A 21,013-nucleotide genomic window follows, 5' to 3' on the forward strand; every position below is an offset into this window, starting at 1 on the left:
CACACACACACACACACACACACACACACACACACACACACACACACACACACACACACACACACACACACACACACACACACACACACACACACACACACACACACACACACACACACGTGTATGTATACACACACACAGACATATATATATATATATATATATATATATATATATATATATATATATATATATATATATATATATATATATATATATATATATATATATATATATATAAAAGATAATAGAATCAATTCAAAATGGGTTACAAAAGCTCCTAAATTGGGTGGCCTCCTACCGGTCGGACGTGCCCGAAACACCTCCCTAGGGAGGCGTTCGGGTGGCATCCTGACCAGATGCCCGAACCACCTCATCTGGCTCCTCTCGATGTGGAGGAGCAGCGGCTTTAATATGAGCTCCCCCCGGATGACAGAGCTTCTCACCCTATCTCTAAGGGAGAGCCCCGCCACCCGGCGGAGGAAACTCATTTCGGCCGCTTGTACCCGTGATCTTGTCCTTTCGGTCATGACCCAAAGCTCATGACCATAGGTGAGGATGGGATCGTAGATCGACCAGTAAATTGAGAGCTTTGCCTTCCGGCTCAGCTCCTTCTTCACCATAAAAAGATCGATACAGCGTCCGCATTACTGAAGACGCCGCACCGATCCGCCTGTCGATCTCACGATCCACTCTTCCCTCACTCGTGAACAAGACTCAGAGGTACTTGAAGTCCTCCACTTGGGGCAAGATTTCCTCCCCAACCCGGAGATGGCACTCCACCCTTTTCTGGGCGAGAACCATGGACTCGGACTTGGAGGTGCTGATTCCCATCCCAGTCGCTTCACACTCGGCTGCGAACCGATCCAGTGAGAGCTGAAGATCTTGGCCGGATGAAGCCATCAGGACCACATCCTCTGCAAATAGCAGAGACGTAATCCTGAAGCCACCAAACCAGATACCCTCAACGCCCTGACTGCCTAGAAATTCTGTCCATAAAAGTTATGAACAAAATCGGTGACAAAGGGCAGCCTTGGCGGAGTCCAACCCTCACTGGAAACGGGTCCGACTTACTGCCGGCAATGCGGACCAAGCTCTGACACTGATTATACAGGGAGCAGACTGCCACAATAAGACAGTCCGTTACCCCATACTCTCTGAGCACTCCCCACAGGACTTCCCAGGGTACACAATCGAATGCCTTCTCCAAGTCCACAAAGCACATGTAGACTGGTTGGGCAAACTCCCATGCACCCTCAAGGACCCTGCCGAGAGTATAGAGCTGGTCCACAGTTCCACGACCAGGACGAAAACCACACTGTTCCTCCTGAATCCGAGGTTCGACTATCCGGCGTAGCCTCCTCTCCAGTACACCTGAATAGACCTTACCGGGAAAGCTGAGGAGTGTGATCCCACAATAGTTGGAACAACCGCCACCCCGGTCTGCCAATCCAGAGGTACCGCCCTCGATGTCCACGCGATGTTGCAGAGTCTTGTAAACCAAGACAGCCCCCCAGCATCCAGAGCCTTAAGGAACTCCGGGCGGTTCTCATTCACCCCCGGGGCCTTGCCCACGAGGAGCTTTTTAACTACCTCGGCAACCTCAGCCCCAGAAATAGGAGAGCCCACCACGGATTCCCCAGGCACTGCTTCCTCATAGGAAGACGTGCTGGTAGGATTGGGGAGGTCTTAGAAGTATTCCTTCCACCGAATCCACAACATCTGCAGTCGAGGTCAGCAGAACACCATCCCCACCATACACGGTGTTGACATTGCACTGCTTCCCCTTCCTGAGGCGGCGGATGGTGGTCCAGAATTGCTTCGAAGCCGTCCGGAAGTCGTTTTCCATGGCTTCCCCGAACTCCTCCCATGTCCGAGTTTTTGCCTCCGTGACCGCTGAAGCCGCACACCGCTTGGCCTGTCGGTACCTGTCTGCTGCCTCCGGATCCTATGAGCCAAAAGAGCCCGATAGGACTCTTTCTTCAGCTTGACGGCATCCCTCACCTCTGGTGTCCACCGGCGGGTTCTAGGATTACTGCCACGACAGGCACCAACCACCTTGCGGCCACAGCTCCAATCGGCCGCCTCGACAATAGAGGCACGGAACATGGTCCACTCGGACTCAATGTCCAGCGCCTCCCTCGTGACATGTTCAAAGTTCTTCCGGAGGTGGGAATTGAAACTCTCTCTGACAGGAGACTCTGCCAGGCGTTCCCAGCAAACCCTCACAATGCGTTTGGGCCTGCCAGGTCTGCCTGGCATCTTCCCCCACCATCGCAGCCAACTCACCACCAGGTGGGGATCGGTAGAAAGCTCCGCCCCTCTCTTCACCCGAGTGTCCAAAACATGAGACCGCAAATCCGATGACACAACTACAAAGTCGATCATGGAACTGCGGCCTAGGGTGTCCTGGTGCCAAGTGCACATATGGACACCCTTATGTTTGAACATGGTGTTTGTTATTGACAATCCGTGACGAGCACAAAAGTCTAATAACAAAACACCACTCGGGTTCAGATCCGAGCGGCCATTCTTCCCAATCATGCCTCTCCAGGTTTCACTGTCGTTGCCAACATGAGCGTTGAAGTCCCCCAGTACAACGAGGGAATCACCCGGGGGAGCACTCTCCAGTACTCCCTCGAGTGAAACCAAAAAGGGTGGGTACTCTGAGCTGCCGTTTGGCGCGTAAGCGCAAACAACAGTCAGGACCCTTCCCCCCACCCGAAGGCGGAGGGAAGCTACCCTCTCGTCCACTGGGTTGAACTCCAACGTGCAGGCTTTGAGGGGGGGGGGCAACAAGAACTGCCACCCCAGCCCGTCGCCTCTCACTGCTGGCAACGCCAGAGTGGAAGAGAGTCCAGCCCCTCTCAAGAGAACTGGTTCCAGAACCCTTGCTGTCCGTCGAAGTGAGTCCGACTATATCTAGCCGAAACTTCTCCACCTCACGCACTAGCTCAGGCTCCTCCCCCCTCAGCGAGGTGACGTTCCACGTCCCAAGAGCTAGCTTATGTAGCCGAGGATCGGACTGTCAAGTGCCCTGCCTTCGGCTGCTGCCCAGCTCACACTGCACCCGACCTCTATGGCCCCTGCTATGGGTGGTGAGCCCATTGGAGGGGGGACCCACGCTGCCTCTTCGAGCTGTGCCCGGCCGGGCCACCAGGCGCTCGCCATCGTGCCCCGCCTGCGGGCCTGGCTCCAGAGGGGGGCGAGGGAAATCTGGGTCCTTTGTTTGTGTTCTTCATAGAGGTCTTCGCGCTGCTCTTTGTCTGATCCCTCACCTAGGATCAGTTTGCCTTGGGAGACCCTACCAGGGGGCATAGAAGCCCCCGGACAACATAGCTCCTAGGATCATTGAGACACGCAAACTCCTCTACTACGTTAAGGTGGCAGCTCAGAGAGGAGATTGATAATTTACGGTTAATAGCTGGTTACTTTCTATCCACACTTCTGTAAAAATTTAATAAACACTTATTCTTTTGTTGTTTGGATACTTTACATTAGTTTTGGGCGATACTACAAAGTTGGGTATCGATCCAATACCAAGTAGTTACGGGGGCAGTATTGATCATACCAATGCTGATACTGATACTTCAAAGTTTCCAGATCATTGAATGATTAAATCTTTGATCACAATTATAATCAGACAAATTAACGATGCTAATTAAACAATTAAATTATTGACTTTTTCACATTCATTAAAGACTATTTTTTGCACAAAAAAAGTCAATAGTGCAAAGTAACTAAACATACAGAAACTACTCTTGGCTCGGATTAAAATATTTTGTTTTTTGTTAGTTTGTTTATAAACTATTTCCTGAGTTTGTAAACACTAACAAAAATGAAGAATGTATTTTGTAAAATTGAAAATGTTCAATCTAATTTCTGTAGTATCAACCATATACTGGTACCATACTTGGTATTGTTACTGTAGGTATTTGTAACCAATCCGCCCACCTTTGTTTATATTCAAGAGCTGTAGCTTAGCGGTTAGCACATCCTCCATAGGTGTGTAGTGTAACATGTTTAGCTATTCTTCCAGTGATAATGTTACGTGTAAAAAACCTTATTTGCCGCAACGGAGGCGAGGATGAGTGATTTAGAAGCAGCTTTAAACAGTGAAGGGATGCTAGCCGCTAACTAGCTAGCGAGAATGCTACAGTGTTTCAGGACGTGTTTGTTCGCTTGTCGCTTTCAATTTTGTGGGACACAGCTAGAATGTGTCATCATCAACATGCATTATCGCGATATGACAATAGTATCAAAAGCTCTATCATCAGCAAAGTGTATTTAATTTATATTGTATAAATCGTGCAACCCTAATGCAAACCAACACACCTGGATTTGGAGAGATGCAATGACACCAACTGCTTATCCAACCGACTATTTCTAACACAGTCTAGTGTACCTAATGTAGTGTCCATTTAATAGATATACATGGTCTATTACAGGGGTGTCCAAACGTTTTGATTTGGGGGCCACATTGGGCTAAAAAGAATTGGCCGGGGACCGAAAGCCGACTGCATGTAATTTATATATACCCTATGCATATACTGAATGTGTACACATTTATAAATATTATATATACAAAACCCAAAACCAGTGAAGTAGGCACATTGTGTAACTTATAAATACAAACAGAATACATCCATCCATCCATTTTCTACCACTTGTCCCGTTCGGGGTCGTGGGGGGTGCTGGAGCCTATCTCAGCTGCACACTACACTCTGGACCAGTCGCCACCTCATCGCAGAGCCAACACAGATAGACAGACAACATTCACACTCACATTCACCCACTAGGGTCAATTTAGTGTTGCAATACAATGATTTGCAAATCCTTTTCAACTTATATTCAATTGAATAGACTGCAAAGACAAGGTAGTGTTCGAACTGAGAAACCAAATTTTTATTTTGCAAATAATCATTAACATAGAATTTAATTTAAATTGTGTTCCAGTGTATTGGAAATTATTAAATATTAATGACAATGTTGAAGCAACATTGTTAATTCTGTATTGAACAACATGTATTGCTAATGTGCGTCATGTTAGTGTCATGGCAAATTGATTTTTTATTAAACAAAATACAATTGTGTTAACTATAATTGATTTTAAATTTAACATCACTGCATTTAAATGGAGCAGCCAAATGTGTTTATTAATTTGGCACTAATTATTGATAATGTTAGATCCATCCATCCATATTACAAAACACAAAACCAGTGAAGTTGGCATGTTGTATAAATTATAAATAAAAATGGAATACTATATTCAATTAAATACACTGCAAAGACAAGATATTTAATGTTGGAACTGAGAAACTAATCTTTTTTTGCAAATAATCATCAACTTGGAATTTAATTGCAGCAACACATTGCAAAAAAGTTGGCACGGGGGCATTTTTACCACTGTGTTACATGGCCTTTCCTTTGAACAACACTCAGTAAACGTTTGGGAACTGAGGAGACTAATTTTTGAAGCTTTTCAGATGGAATTATTTCCTATTCTTGCTTGATGTACAGCTTAAGTTGTTCAACAGTCCGAGGTCTCCATTGTCGTATTTTAGGCTTCATATTGTGGCACACATTTTCAATGGGAGACAGGTCTGGACTACAGGCAGGCCAGTCTAGTACCCGCACTCTTTTACTACGAAGCCACACTGTTGTAACACGTGCAGAATGTGGCTTGGCATTGTCTTGCTGAAATAAACAGGGGCGTCCATGAAAAAGACGTTGCTAGGATGGCAACATATGCTGCTCTAAAACCTGTATGTACCTTTCAGCATTATTGGTGCCTTCCCAGATGTGTAAGTTATCCATGCCTTGGGCACTAATACAACCCCATACCATCACAGATGCTGGCTTTTCAACTTTGCGCTTATAACATCCCAGATGGTTCTTTTCCTCTTTGGTCCGGAGGACACGACGTCCACAGTTTCCAAAAACAATTTGAAATGTGGACTCGTCAGACCACAGAACACTTTTTCACTTTGCATCAGTCCATCTTAGATGAGCTCGAGGCCAGCGAAGCCGGCGGCGTTTCTGGGTGTTGTTGATAAATGGCTTTCTCTTTGCATAGTAGAGTTTTAACTTGCACTTACAGATGTAGCGACAAACTGCAGTTACTGACAGTGGTTTTCTGAAGTGTTCCTGAGTCCATGTGGTGATATCCTTTACACACTGAAGTCGCTTTTTGATGTAGTACCACCTGGGGGATCGAAGGTTGCGGGCATTCAATGTTGGTTTTCGTCCTTGCCGCTTATGTGCAGTGATTTTTCCAGATTCTCTGAACCTTTTGATGATATTACAGACCATAGATGGTGAAATCCCTATATTCCTTGCTTTTGCTCATTGAGAAATGTTGTTCTTAAACTGTTTGACAATTTGCTCACGCATTTGTTCACAAAGTGGTGACCCTCGCCCCATCCTTGTTTGTGAATGACTGAAGCTGCTTTTAAACCTAATCATGGCCCCCACCTGTTCCCAATTAGCCTGTTCACCTGTGGGATGTTCCAAATAAGTGTTTGATGAGCATTCCTCAACTTTCTCAGTCTTTTTTGCCACTTGTGCCAGCTTTTTTGAAACATGTTGCAGGCATCAAATTCCAAATGAGCTAATATTTGCAGAAAATAACAAAGTTTACCAGTTCGAACATTAAGTATCTTTTCTTTGCAGTGTATTCAATTGAATATAGGTTGAAAAGGATTTGCAAATCATTGTATTCTGTGTTTACTTACGATTTACACAACGTGCCAACTTCACTGGTTTGTGGGTTTTGTACATAAAATGTTATAATATCCACCCATCCATGTCCCCCCGCGACCCCGAGAGGGACAAGCGGTAGAAAATAGATGAATGGATGGATATAGAATTAATACAATTAGGTATCAAGAGTATGTGAAAGTTCGACTCCTACATTGTTTACTTTCGTGACAACCTCTTTAAAGGTCTCTACTCATTTAGAAATATCAAGCAGCTAAAATGTGCCAAACATGGACAAGTGTAGAGAGTGTTTTGCATCTTTCCCACAATGCATTGTAGTGGATTTAAATTGGTGTAATTTTGAATATGAATGGTAATTTTATTTTTGTAAATAATATCACTAAGTTCAGTGAGCAGGTTGAGATATGTGTGACCATGTGTGTTGACTTTTTCTTTTTCTTTTTTTTTGCACCATGAGTCTGAAAGGTTGTTTGGATTGGGTTGTATACGTAATACTGTGCTTGAAACTTAAACGTAATATTTCTGTTCACTGGTTTGCAGTTTTAATGTTGTCCACAAGATGGTGGCAAATCAGCTGCAGATATTTGTCAGATATCCTCAAGTAAATTAGAGCCTCTTCGCGGATCGAGTCCTCATTAAACCCATGACGTGTCGTGGGCCAATTTGAAGGCGCCCGCGTGCCGTAGTTTGGACACCCCTGGTCTATGAAGAGGTATTAACGGGCTTTCACCTGGTAGCACAGTGAGAAAGGCGCTGCGGAAGCTGTATCCCATGGTGTTGGCACCTAAACAGATGTACATGCCGGCATCCTCCTCCTTGGCGCGGGTAATGAGCAGCTTGTTGAGGTAGGAGCCGTCCGGTCGCGACCACACCTCCCCTGTGGGCAGCACCACAAAGCGGTGGTCTCCCACTTCAATGGTGGAGTTGTAGCGGCTCTCCTCATTAGTCTCCACGCGTTTCAGCCACTGGATCACCGGCTTCACATCGCTCCTCACTTTGCACTGGAACGAAGTGGTGCCGCCGTAGTCCACCGTGGTGTTGAGAGGGTGAGTGCCTGTCAGGACAGGTTTGGAGTTGGTCCTCTCTGTGGGGACACACAAATAGACAAAGACTTTGTGATACCACAGTGCTTAAAAATCCACAGTGACAGGCAGAGAGGAAGGAACAGCACATCCATCCATTCATTTTCTACCGCTTGTCCCTTTCGGGGTTGCTGGAGTCTATCCCAGCTGCAATTGGGCGGAAGGCGGGGTAGACCCTTGACAAGTCACCATCTCATCGCAGAGCCAACACAGATAGACAGACAACATTTACACTCACATTCAAACACTAGGGCCAATTTAGTGCTGCCAATCAACCTTTCCCCAGGTGCATGTCTTTGGAGGTAGGAGGAAGCCGGAGTTCCCCGAGGGAACCCACGCAGTCCCGGGGACAACATGCAAACTCCTCACAGAAAGACCCTGAGACCGGGGATCCAATCCAGGACCTTCTTAACAGCACATGTTACACAGTAAGTATGTGTGAGTAGTTTCCTCTTTCTGTGCTCCTGCTTGTACAGTTCAGGTTCTGCTGGCAGCCGGCCTTTAATCAGCTCCAGATTGAGTGGAGGGTCTTTAAGTTAAAGCGCCCTTGCACCCCCCCCCCCCCCCCCATCCCCACAGCAAACACCAGGGGACAAGGCCTCTCTATCCTGCACGCTTCCTCAATGTGCTTCTCATATACGTGATTACACACACTCATCCAGCATGCTGCAAGGACGAATGAGACATTATTTTAAAGCGTACAAAGCTTCTGCTGAAAAAAAAATCAGAACCACTCTTATAGAGTTGAGTCCCTTTCACATTTGAACCGATAGGGTTTCAATTCCCGGTACCTGGGAATTGATACTGGCACTCACATCAGTGTTTGTTCATGTGTTAATAAATGTTAATTAATTCCAAGACATTAGACGGCAGTAGTGTATAGACTATGGTATGTTGCCTCGCCAGGGAGTAGTCTTTGCCATTAAGCTGAATCAAATCTTTTGTTGCGCTCTAAAAAGTGTTAATACTGTAAGTATTGTACCTTTTACACACCAGTTATTTGATTGTATTGTGCATCTTAGTCACCAAATTTGGAGCAATTGAAATTGCCATGTAAAATGCTAATGCTAATCAGTAGCAGTTGTATGACAAATCCAATATAAATTAGCATCAAGATAGCACATTTTTCAAAATGGAGCCTTACCTTACATTTATGTTACATGCACTGCACATACGCCCTCACCTGTGTCTCTTTTACTGATTACTTCTCCCTTATCAATGATCGATTGTGATTGGACAGCATACGGGTACCCAGGAGCAAAAGCTAAGAGCTGGAGCAAAAGCTGACCTCCCTCCCTCCCCTCTCCCTCTTTCTCTCTCTCCTATTCTCTCCCTCTCTCTCTTTTTTCCCTATTGCTCTTCCTCTCCTCCCCCTTCTCCCAAGTCCATAGTGTCCATTCTATATGTTACGCGTCCCTTTTAAACTAGACAATGGCACGGGGACTGTAACATAATTGGGGGATCATCCGGAAACATTTGAATCTTCTAAGACAAAAAAACATAATTGAGGCGAAAAAACCTTGGTTAACTTTAAAACACTACGTGGTAAAACAAAGTTAGATTTTTGTTAATTAGGCTTGTGTTGCAATACTGAATATATCTATTTTGTATACAGGGTTTTCTATCAGGCATACTTGCTATGTTGGTATAGAAAATACAACATTATCCAGAGGCAGTTTGGCTGCGTCTGCTCTGAGTGCTGCTTGAGTGCTTTGCCCGACCGAGTCTGCAACTAGACGTGACGTCACATGCAACAAATGTATCGAAATATGGCACCGTTTGAATTTACGTGAATCCATACCCTCTAGTACAGATGGAATTCTGTCAATACCTATAAAAGTACCAACTTTAGTATCAATCCCTACACTCTTACAGCCATTAGGTGCATGCTGAGCTTGTAGAAAACGGATAAATGGATGGATGGATGGATGGATGAGCTAGTGGCATATTCAAGTACTACTTGCCATCTACTGCCTCGTTCTTATCAGAGTGCATGCTGCTGATTTCATCACAATATTTTAGTCTACATTTGTTGACATATTTCATTGTTACTCACGTATGACCTCCACTTTGTACGTGGCATTGATTTCTCCGGCCCGATTGGCCACCTTGCAGGTGTATCTACCGCTGTGCTCGGGCATTAGGTTCTTCAGGGTCAGGGTCCACTTGTTCTGGCGGCCCTCGCCGACCTGCTGCCCGGTCAGCGGCTGGTCGTCCTTCAGCCACACAATGTACGGCCGAGGAGTCCCACTTGCTGTACATTTGAGCCGCACTGAGCTGCCCACGGGTCGGGCTATTACCCTTTTCCTCATCTTGGCGGGCTGTGTGAAGCGGGGGCGCACTATTGGGCACAGCAAAAGTGCTAATTGTGAATCCTGACATTTGCATTGCACGGTGATAGACCTACCAAGCTTTTCCACCAAGCCATCAGCACTGTGCTCTGATGGCGTTCCATCAGACATGGCGGGTCCTGTCCTATGAGAACCAGAGTCATCTGTTGACACAGCAACATAACAGTTGGTTATGCATTTTCAAAACCTGATAAAAAGTGAGGAGAGTTGTTTGCACGAAAGGCCAGCGTGAGTTCTGCGAATATTTAACTGTGCCAAAAGAGTGGAATAGGGTCTTTAAAGTGAGTATGGCCTCACCTATGACATATCTGATATCTTCATTAGACAAATGGTCAATGACTTATAGCCAATTAGTGCAAAGACGTTTTGCTTGATGCTTTTAAACCAACCTTTTTCTTGTTTTACAGTCACATGCTTTAAAGGGGAATTTAATATTTTTGGGAAAATACATGACCACAGATGGATTTTTTTTATGCTTCTAAATAGTAAATACATTTGATCAAAAGTCCGCTTACAATGGAGCCTATGGGAGCCTATAGAGCCCCTAAAATAGGTGTGGGCAATTCATTTTTACCGGGGGCCGCATGAGCAACTCGAACACTGCTGGAGGGCCACATCGACAATATTTCAATTACATTTTGCTCAATATTATTTTTGGTATATACCATAAGATAAATAATAATAATAATAATAATAATTAATAATAATAATAATACTTTCATTTAACCTAACTTAACTTTATACCAAAAGCACTGCTTTGGAAATCATTTGTACCCCTTTCAGAGATCACATTTAGTTCCCCTTAAACATCCTAATGTTGCACAATGAAATGTAAGCATAGGATGAAGTCTGCATTCCTGTAACTTTCTCTAGTAACAGCATTCCATGATTAATATCAATAAATTAACATTAATAATAAATGACAGTAAAATAAGCACACGTATGACTGAGGAGTCATAGTGTAACTTTGTGTGGTGTTTGAGTTGTCCGACTTTTTGTGTGGCCATAAACGCACCAGTGGTTTAGTGCTATGCGTGTTGGTGACAGATGACAAGTTGGTTTTGGCCTGTTTTGTACGGCAGAAAATTACTAGTTTTTCGAGAAATAAGTTTTTTACTCATGTTTTTGGTGTGGTTATGGCCGAATATAAACAGTTTTGCAAAATAAAGTGATCAATATAATTCCTGTCCTCGAAGCATCTCGATAGACGTTACAATAATTGAACAGTGTTCAATTGAACGGTGTTGATAAACACCGTTAGGGCCGCTTGTTGTCACTGTCACTCAAGTTGCATTGCAAAATTACACAGAATAAATGTGTTTATTTTGTTTACAATTCAGGTGGGTTTGATTTGGTGCACGGCATATATTTGCTGTGCGCAGAGGACGCTTTAGCAGTGCGCAATTGCGCAGGCGCGCACCTTCGAGGGAACTTTGCTTGGCAGTCCATGTCTTGTTGAAAACACGTCATTCGTCATCAACTTTTCTATTTTTAGCGTCTCGGGAGTAACCGTGCATCACTTCTCGCTGTGCACCTTCACTCACAGGTTACACCCGGACATACGCCCATAAATAACACTTTTCAAAATAAAAGCAGCACAGTTGTATTGCGCGCACGACATAGATGTTTTTTCAACTTTATTTTGTAATTTGTGATTGCAGCTGTTCACATTCACTCACAATCGCACACGCACGCACATACGTCCACACGGAAGTAATACAAATAACGCTTTTCAAAACAAAAGCAGCACCGTTGTATTGCACACTCAACATAGATACTTTTTAAAATTTATTTTGTAATTTATGATTGGCCACACGCGGGCCGGACAGGGACGCACAAAGGGCCGGATGTGGCCCGCGGGCCGCACAATGCCCAGGTCTGCCCTAAGAAAATCCAAACACCTCCATAACTGTTTTATATACATGATGTAAGTGTATATGTAATGTAATAATGAGCACATTTATAATAACATTGAATATTTACATATTATGATCATTTTAAGCAGACACGGCGCATTTATTTAAAAAACGCATCACCTTTGTTTGTATTTTCTTCATCACTGCTAATTACTCACTGGAGAGTTTGTGAGAGCCAACAAACATAATAAAAACTTCACTTACTGCTAGGATGCTCATATATTTACATTTAAATTAAAAATGTTTCATAACCCTCGCGAAGAAACGGGGTGAGGAGAGTGGAGGGGAACAAGTGGTTTTCGTGTTGTTCTCGCCAGTGCCAGGTTCTATATGGCTGTCAAAGTGTACCAACTTGTCGGACTATATCAACAGCCACCTTCTGTCGAGGTGAGATGCATGATTTATGTTATACAATAAACTTCCAGGAAGCAGGGAAACGAGGAAGCAGCTGATCGTCGGAAGTGATCACGCGCCGCTATAAATAGTTTGTCTGTGTTAGTGCTTATAATAACAATATCACTAATACTTGGTTATTATTCAAGTCACAAAATGTAAATGGAGTATTGTTGGCGCTTTTTGAGTTGTTATTTATCAGATTTTATGGGCGAAATAGTGGAGCTCCCATTGGCTCCGCTGTAAGCGAACTTTTATTTATATTTATGTAATATCTGGAATGCATTAAAAACAAATCCATGTGTTGTCATTTATTTTATAATAATTGTGAACGATAGGAACAATTCCATAAAAAGTGCAGTTCCCCTTTAAGATCCCAATAGTGACACAACCAACTGTCGGTGAAGGGTGCTGGATGACATCATCATTTAATTTGCATAATTGATGTGTCATTTTTTTCATGGTTGCTGTGGAAGAGATATAAAAAGAAAAAGTAATATATTTATACATTACTGCAGTCAAATGATATATTTTTTAAGTCATATAATCACAATTTAGAATTTTGATTTATTGTGATTAATTGCAGTAAATTACTTGGCTGCATAAATTTAATAAACCTTAAAATCTCAAACAGGAAAATGTTTGACTTGAATGGCTTGAGACTGGAAGGTCGTGGGTTCAAACCCCGGCCGAGTCATACCAAAGACTATAAAAATGGGACCCATTGCCTCCCTGCTTGGCACTCAGCATCAAGGCTTAGAATTGGGGGTTAAATCACCAAATGATTCCAGAGCGAGGCCACCGCTGCTGCTCACTGCTCCCCTTACCTCCCAGGGGGTGAACATGGGGATGGGTCAAATGCATAGTATAATTTCACCACACCTAGTGTGTGTGTGACTATCGTTGGGACTTTAACTTTAACTTCATTTATTTGCTCAAAACTTGGTAAAATTACTATCTTAAAGTCCTGTTGAGGTGTATTTTTAAACCAGCACACCAGTTGGAGTCTCCTTACTCATCTTTGCACTGATGTATACATTGACATGGTCACTGACTGGGGGGGCCGAGGGGGCACATGTGAGCGCAGAGAATAGGCTTCATCAGTATCATGCAGTATCTATCACGATTTCAACCCTGCTTCGAAAAGCCGTGTACTAAAGACATGCTTATTGTAGCCATTAATCCTGACTTCCTCATCTCTGCACAAATTGTTTTATTCTTCTTTGTTTTGTAGATTAAAGTGTTTTATATATTGTGCCTCTGAGTTAGTGTTGCTGATCATTTTGAATGTATTATTATTTACTGAGTTTGTTCAGTTTTATTTGTCAGTATCAAATGGTTCAAGTCCGTCAAAAAATGTTTATAGTTTAAATAATATCAGGCAAATTGATGCACTTTAAAGGAGACCTACTATGCAAAACCAACTTTTCTTACTTATTGGTACCTGGTTTTTTGTATTTGGGGTCTGCATAAGTCCCGAAAATGTGTAATCAAACCATGGAGGCATGGCGGAGATATTTATAAAACAATGTTTACTTCCTTCATACTTCCTCCAAACGAGCCGTTTGGAATTTGCCCAATGTGTGTCGGTTTTTCAGTTGGTGACGTCAGCACTCAGCGGGTATCTCCATGTATGGTAGAGATTTACCCGAAGTTCTTTGCATTGTAGTCCGACACTGTAGTCAATAAGTTCTTTCTTTTTCTCTATCCTTTTGTTGTGAAGCAGACTGGCTCGTACATGCACATGCATCCTCCGCTGCTGCCATTTGTAAGTAGCAAATACAAACCCTGTTTCCATATGAGTTGGGAAATTGTGTTAGATGTAAATATAAACGGAATACAATGATTTGCAAATCCTTTTCAACCCATATTCAATTGAATGCACTACAAAGACAAGATATTTGATGTTCAAACTCATAAACTTTTTTTATTTTTTTTTTGCAAATAATAATTAACTTAGAATTTCATGGCTGCAACATGTGCCAAAGTAGTTGGGAAAGGGCATGTTCACCACTGTGTTACATGGCCTTTCCTTTTAACAACACTCAGTAAACGTTTGGGAACTGAGGAGACACATTTTTTAAGCTTCTCAGGTGGAATTCTTTCCCATTCTTGCTTGATGTACAGCTTAAGTTGTTCAACAGTCCGGGGGTCTCCGTTGTGGTATTTTAGGCTTCATAATGTGCCACACATTTTCAATGGGAGACAGGTCTGGACTACAGGCAGGCCAGTCTAGTACCCGCAAACTTTTACTATGAAGCCACGTTGATGTAACACGTGGCTTGGCATTGTCTTGCTGAAATAAGCAGGGGCGTCCATGGTAACGTTGCTTGGATGGCAACATATGTTGCTCCAAAACCTGTATGTACCTTTCAGCATTAATGGCGCCTTCACAGATGTGTAAGTTACCCATGTCTTGGGCACTAATACACCCCATACCATCACAGATGCTGGCTTTTCAACTTTGCGCCTATAACAATCCGGATGGTTCTTTTCCTCTTTGGTCCGGAGGACACGACGTCCACAGTTTCCAAAAACAATTTGAAATGTGGACTCATCAGACCACAGAACACTTTTCCACTTTGTATCAGTCCATCTTAGATGAGCTCAGGCCCAGCGAAGCTGACGGCATTTCTGGGTGTTGTTGATAAACGGTTTTCGCCTTGCATAGGAGAGTTTTAACTTGCACTTACAGATGTAGCGACCAACTGTAGTTACTGACAGTGGGTTTCTGAAGTGTTCCTGAGCCCATGTGGTGATATCCTTTACACACTGATGTCGCTTGTTGATGCAGTACATCCTGAGGGATCAAAGGTCACAGGCTTAGCTGCTTACGTGCAGTGATTTCTCCAGATTCTCTGAACCCTTTGATGATATTACGGACCGTAGATGGTGAAATCCCTAAATTCCTTGCAATAGCTGGTTGAGAAAGGTTTTTCTTAAACTGTTCAACAATTTGCTCACGCATTTGTTGACAAAGTGGTGACCCTCGCCCCATCCTTGTTTGTGAATGACTGAGCATTTCATGGAATCTACTTTTATACCCAATCATGGCACCCACCTGTTCCCAATTTGCCTGTTTACCTGTGGGATGTTCCAAATAAGTGTTTGATGAGCATTCCTCAACTTTATCAGTATTTATTGCCACCTTTCCCAACTTCTTTGTCAAGTGTTGCTGGCATCAAATTCGAAAGTTAATGATTTGTAAAAAAAAAAAGTTTATCAGTTTGAACATAAAATATGTTGTCTTTGTAGCATATTCAACTGAATATGGGTTGAAAATGATTTGCAAATCATTGTATTCCGTTTATATTTACATCTAACACAATTTCCCAACTCATATGGAAACGGGGTTTGTAGTTCAAACTTATATCGGTCAGTAGATTCACAGGGAGAAGTCGCAGCCAAAGGGGAGGCACGTAAAGACACTGTCAGAAAGCAGCTTAAAGACGGTCTGTACAACATAAACTATGTAAAATTTTGACCAAAATCCCACCATTACATCTTATGTCAGGGTTTCCCCAAATTGCCAACATAACTCTGGCGGTCTCCTCTCTGAGCTGCCACCTTACCGTGGTAGAGGAGTTTGCGTGTCCCAATGATCCTAGGAGCTATGTTGTCCGGGGACTTTATGCCCCCTGGTAGGGTCTCCCAAGACAAACTGGTCCTAGGTGAGGGATCAGACAAAGAGCAGCTCGAAGACTTCTATGGGAGTGAAACAACAAAGACTCAGATTTCCCTCGCCCGGACGCGGGTCACCGGGGCCCCCCTCTGGAGCCAGGCATGATGGCGAGCGCCTGGTGGCCGGGCCTGCCCCCATGGGGCCCGGCCGGGCACAGCCCGAAGAAGCAACGTGGGTCACCCCTCCAATGGGCTCACCACTCATGGGAGGGGCCGTAGAGGTCGGGTACATTGTGAGCTGGGCGGCAGCCGAAGGCAGGGCACTTGGCGGTCCGATCCTCGGCTACAGAAGCTAGCTCTTGGGACGTGGAACGTCACCTCGCTGGGGGGGAAGGAGCCTGAGCTAGTGCGTGAGGTAGAGAAGTTCCGGCTAGACATAGTCGGACTCACTTCGACGCACAGCAAGGGCTCTGGAACCAGTTCTCTCGAGAGGGGCTGGACTCTCTTCTACTCTGGCGTTGCCGGCAGTGAGAGGCGACGGGCTGGGGTGGCAATTCTTGTTGCCCCCCGGCTCAGAGCCTGCATGTTGGAGTTCAACCCGGTGGACGAGAGGGTAGCTTCCCTCCGCCTTCGGGTGGGGGAGGGTCCTGACTGTGGTTTGCGCTTACGCGCCAAACCGCAGCTCAGAGTACCCACCCTTTTTGGATTCACTCGAGGGAGTACTTGAGAGTGCTCCCCCGGGTGATTCCCTCGTTCTACTGGGGGACTTCAACGCTCATGTTGGCAGCGACAGTGAAACCTGGAGAGGCGTGATTGGGAAGAATGGCCGCCTGGATCTAAACCCGAGCGGTGTTTTGTTATTGGACTTTTGTGCCCGTCACAGATTGTCCATAACGAACACCATGTTCAAACATAAGGGTGTCCATATGTGCACTTGGCACCAGGACACCCTAGGCCGCAGTTCCATGATCGACTTTGTAGTTGTGTCGTCGGATTTGCGGCCTCATGTTTTGGACACTCGGGTGAAGAGAGGGACGGAGCTTTCTACCGATCACGACCTGGTGGTGAGTTGGCTGCGATGGTGGGGGAGGATGCCAGACAGACCTGGCAGGCCCAAACGCATTGTGAGGGTTTGCTGGGAACGTCTGGCAGAGTCTCCTGTCAGAGAGAGTTTCAATTCCCACCTCCGGAAGAACTTTGAACATGTCACGAGGGAGGTGCTGGACATTGAGTCTGAATGGACCATGTTCCGCGCCTCCATTGTCGAGGCGGCTGATTGGAGCTGTGGCCGCAAGGCAGTTGGTGCCTGTCGTGGCGGTAATCCTAGAACCTGTTGGTGGACACCGGCGGTGAGGGATACCGTCAAGCTGAAGAAGGAGTCCTATTGGGTTCTTTTGGCTCATAGGACTCCTGAGGCAGCGGACAGGTACCGACAGGCCAAGCGGTGTGCGGCTTCAGTGGTTGCGGAGGCAAAAACTCGGACATGGGAGGAGTTCGGGAAAGCCATGGAAAACGACTTCCGGACGGCTTCGAAGCGATTCTGGACCACCATCCGCCGCCTCAGGAAGGGGAAGCAGTGCACTATCAACACCGTGTATGGTGAGGATGGTGTTCTGCTGACCTCGACTGCGGATGTTGTGGATCGGTGGAGGGAATACTTCGAAGACCTCCTCAATCCCATCAACACGTCTTCCTATGAAGAAGCAGTGCCTGGGGAATCTGTGGTGGGCTCTTCTATTTCTGGGGCTGAGGTTACCGAGGTAGTTAAAAAGCTCCTCTGTGGCAAGGCCCGGAGTTCCTTAAGGCTCTGGATGCTGTGGGGCTGTCTTGGTTGACAAGACTCTGCAGCATCGCGTGGACATCGGGGGAAGTACCGGGGTGGTGGTTCCTCTCTTTAAGAAGGGGAACCGGAGGGTGTGTTCTAACTATCGTGGGATCACACTCCTCAGCCTTCCCGGTAAGGTCTATTCGGGTGTACTGGAGAGGAGGCTACGCCGGATAGTTGAACCTCGGATTCAGGAGGAACAGTGTGGTTTTCGTCCTGGTCGTGGAACTGTGGACCAGCTCTATACTCTCGGCAGGGTCCTTGAGGGTGCATGGGAGTTTGCCCAACCAGTCTACATGTGTTTTGTGGACTTGGAGAAGGCATTCGACCGTGTCTCTCGGGAAGTCTTGTGGAGAGTGCTCAGAGAGTATGGGGTATCGGACTGCCTGATTGTGGCGGTCCGCTCCCTGTATGTCGTCCAAGATGGCGGCGCTTCAAGGCAGCGGCTTCTTGCGAGCACTTCTGGAAGTGTAGACCGATTTGGCAAAAACACCCGTCAATTCAGTCAATTTCATGGCTGGCTCACAGCGTGTTCACTCCGTGATCACTTACGACCGACTTACGATTCTGGATGTGGAGAGATCGGGCCATTTTGGGCTGAAAGATGCGTGTACGGTGGACCTACTCGCTAGCTTGGGAATTCTTCGCGAGCTACATCCAGCAGTGGCCTTTGAAGCAGCGGCGTCCACTACCAGCGGAGACCGTCAACGAAAGAGACGTAAGCGATGCGCTCGGAAGCAGAAGCGGGGGTGTCGGGCGGGGCTAACAACAAAGCTAAATGCGTTGTTGTTAGCGGGGCTAACAAAAAAGCTAAATGCTAATCCACAAAGAAGCGTTAATAAGGAGTCTGTTAAGCTAGAACTAACCAGCGCCAGGCTGGATAATCCCTGCACACATAGCAATTCTCTTAGAATAATATACAACTCACATAATGTTTTTTCTGCATCAGAGGTGGACATGCATTTTACTGAGGTGGCAAACAATCTAAAAATTCCTGTCATATCAATTCCTAGATATGGTCGAAATTATTTAAAGTGCACTACGCATAATAAACGTAACATTATTAATATTGCTACTACGGATACTTTCAACAAAAACTCCTCAAAACAGCCCACTACCTATAATATGGGCCTTTTAAACATAAGGTCATTGTCTTCCAAAACGTTATTAGTTAATGAAGTCATCAGAGACAACAATCTTGATGTCGTTGGTCTAGCCGAGACCTGGCTCAAACCAGACGAATTTTTTGCGCTGGGTGAGGCGTCTCCTCCTGGCTATCCGGGAACGCATATTGCCCGTCCCATTAAAAGGGGTGGGGGTGTTGCACTAATATACAACAAAAACTTTAGCCTTACCTCAGACCTAAATAATAAATATAACTCGTTTGAGGTGCTTACTGTGAGGTTTGTCACACCGCTGCCTCTGCACCTGGCTGTCATCTACCGCCCCCCAGGGCCCTATTCGAACTTTATCAATGAATTTTCAGAGTTCGTTGCTGATCTAGTGACGCACGCCGACAATATAATCATAATGGGAGACTTTAACATCCATATGAATACCCCATCGGACCCTCCATGCGTGGCGCTCCAGACTATAATTGATAGCTGTGGTCTTACACAAATAATAAATGAACCCACGCATCGCAACGGTAATACGATAGATCTAGTGCTTGTCAGGGGGGTGTCACCACCTCTAAAGTTATGATACTCCCGTACACTAAAGTAATGTCCGATCATTACCTTATAAAATTCGAAGTTCTGACTCATTGTCAACAAACTAATAATAATAATAATAACTACTATAGCAGCCGCAACATTAATGCTGCCACAACGACGACTCTTACTGACCTACTGCCTTCGGTAATGGCACCATTCCCAAATTATGTGGGCTCTATTGATAACCTCACTAACAGCTTTAACGACGCCCTGCGCGACACCATTGATAGTGTAGCACCGCTAAAGCTAAAAAGGGCCCCTAAAAGGCGTACCTCATGGTTTACAGAAGAAACTAAAGCCCAGAAATTATCAAGCCCAGAAATTATCATGTAGAAAGCTGGAACGCAAATGGCGTGTGACTAAACTTGAGGTTTTCCATCAAGCATGGAGTGATAGTTTAATAACTTATAAACGCATGCTTACCTCAGCTAAAGCTAAATATTACTCAAATCTCATCCACCTCAACAAAAATGATCCTAAATTTTTGTTTAGTACAGTAGCATCGCTAACCCAACAAGGGACTCCTCCCAGTAGCTCCACCCACTCAGCAGATGACTTTATGAATTTCTTTAATAAGAAAATTGAAGTCATTAGAAAAGAGATTAAAGACAATGCATCTCAGCTACAACTGGGTTCTCTTAACACAAATACGACTGTATATACGACGGACACTGCCCTCCAAAATAGTTTCTCTCTCTTTGATAAAATAACATTGGAGGAATTGTTAAAATGTGTAAATGGGACAAAACAAACAACATGTTTACTTGACCCAATTCCTGGGAAACTTATCAAGGAGCTTTTTGTTTTATTAGGTCCATCAGTGTTAAATATTATAAACTTATCACTTTCCTCTGGTACTGTTCCCCTAGCATTCAAAAAAGCGGTTATTCATCCTCTACTCAAAAGACCTAACCTCGATCCTGACCTCATGGTGAACTACCGGCCGGTGTCCCACCTTCCGTTTATCTCAAAAATTCTCGAAAAAATTGTCGCACAGCAGCTAATTGAACACTTAGCGTCTAACAATCTCTGTGAACCTTTTCAATCCGGTTTCAGGGCAAATCACTCTAAGGAGACAGCCCTCGCAAAAATGACTAATGATCTATTGCTAACGATGGATTCTGATGCGTCATCTATGTTGCTGCTTCTTGATCTTAGCGCCGCTTTCGATACTGTTGATCATAATATTTTATTAGAGCGTATCAAAACGCATATTGGGATGTCAGACTTAGCCTTGTCTTGGTTTAACTCTTATCTTACTGACAGGATGCAGTGTGTCTCCCATAACAATGTGACCTCGGACTATGTTAAGGTAACATGCGGAGTTCCCCAGGGTTCGGTTCTTGGCCCTGCACTCTTTAGTATTTACATGCTGCCGCTAGGTGACATC

At 44.8% G+C, this 21,013-nt stretch overlaps 1 protein-coding gene across 1 annotated transcript in view; it reads right to left on the bottom strand.

The window, feature by feature from the left end:
* Positions 1-21,013, bottom strand: part of LOC133646623 (fibroblast growth factor receptor-like 1) — a 111,855-nt gene that overhangs the window by 5,473 nt on the left and 85,369 nt on the right. Inside the window, exons 4-6 of the mRNA XM_062042189.1 lie at positions 10,210-10,296; positions 9,859-10,143; positions 7,451-7,804 (exon numbers count right to left, since the gene is read on the bottom strand). Of these exons, the coding sequence (XP_061898173.1) occupies positions 7,451-7,804; positions 9,859-10,143; positions 10,210-10,296 (726 nt within the window). The remainder of the gene's footprint in view (positions 1-7,450; positions 7,805-9,858; positions 10,144-10,209; positions 10,297-21,013) is intronic.

This window comes from Entelurus aequoreus, linkage group LG03 (assembly GCF_033978785.1).
Source record: "Entelurus aequoreus isolate RoL-2023_Sb linkage group LG03, RoL_Eaeq_v1.1, whole genome shotgun sequence".
Taxonomy (NCBI): domain Eukaryota; kingdom Metazoa; phylum Chordata; class Actinopteri; order Syngnathiformes; family Syngnathidae; genus Entelurus; species Entelurus aequoreus.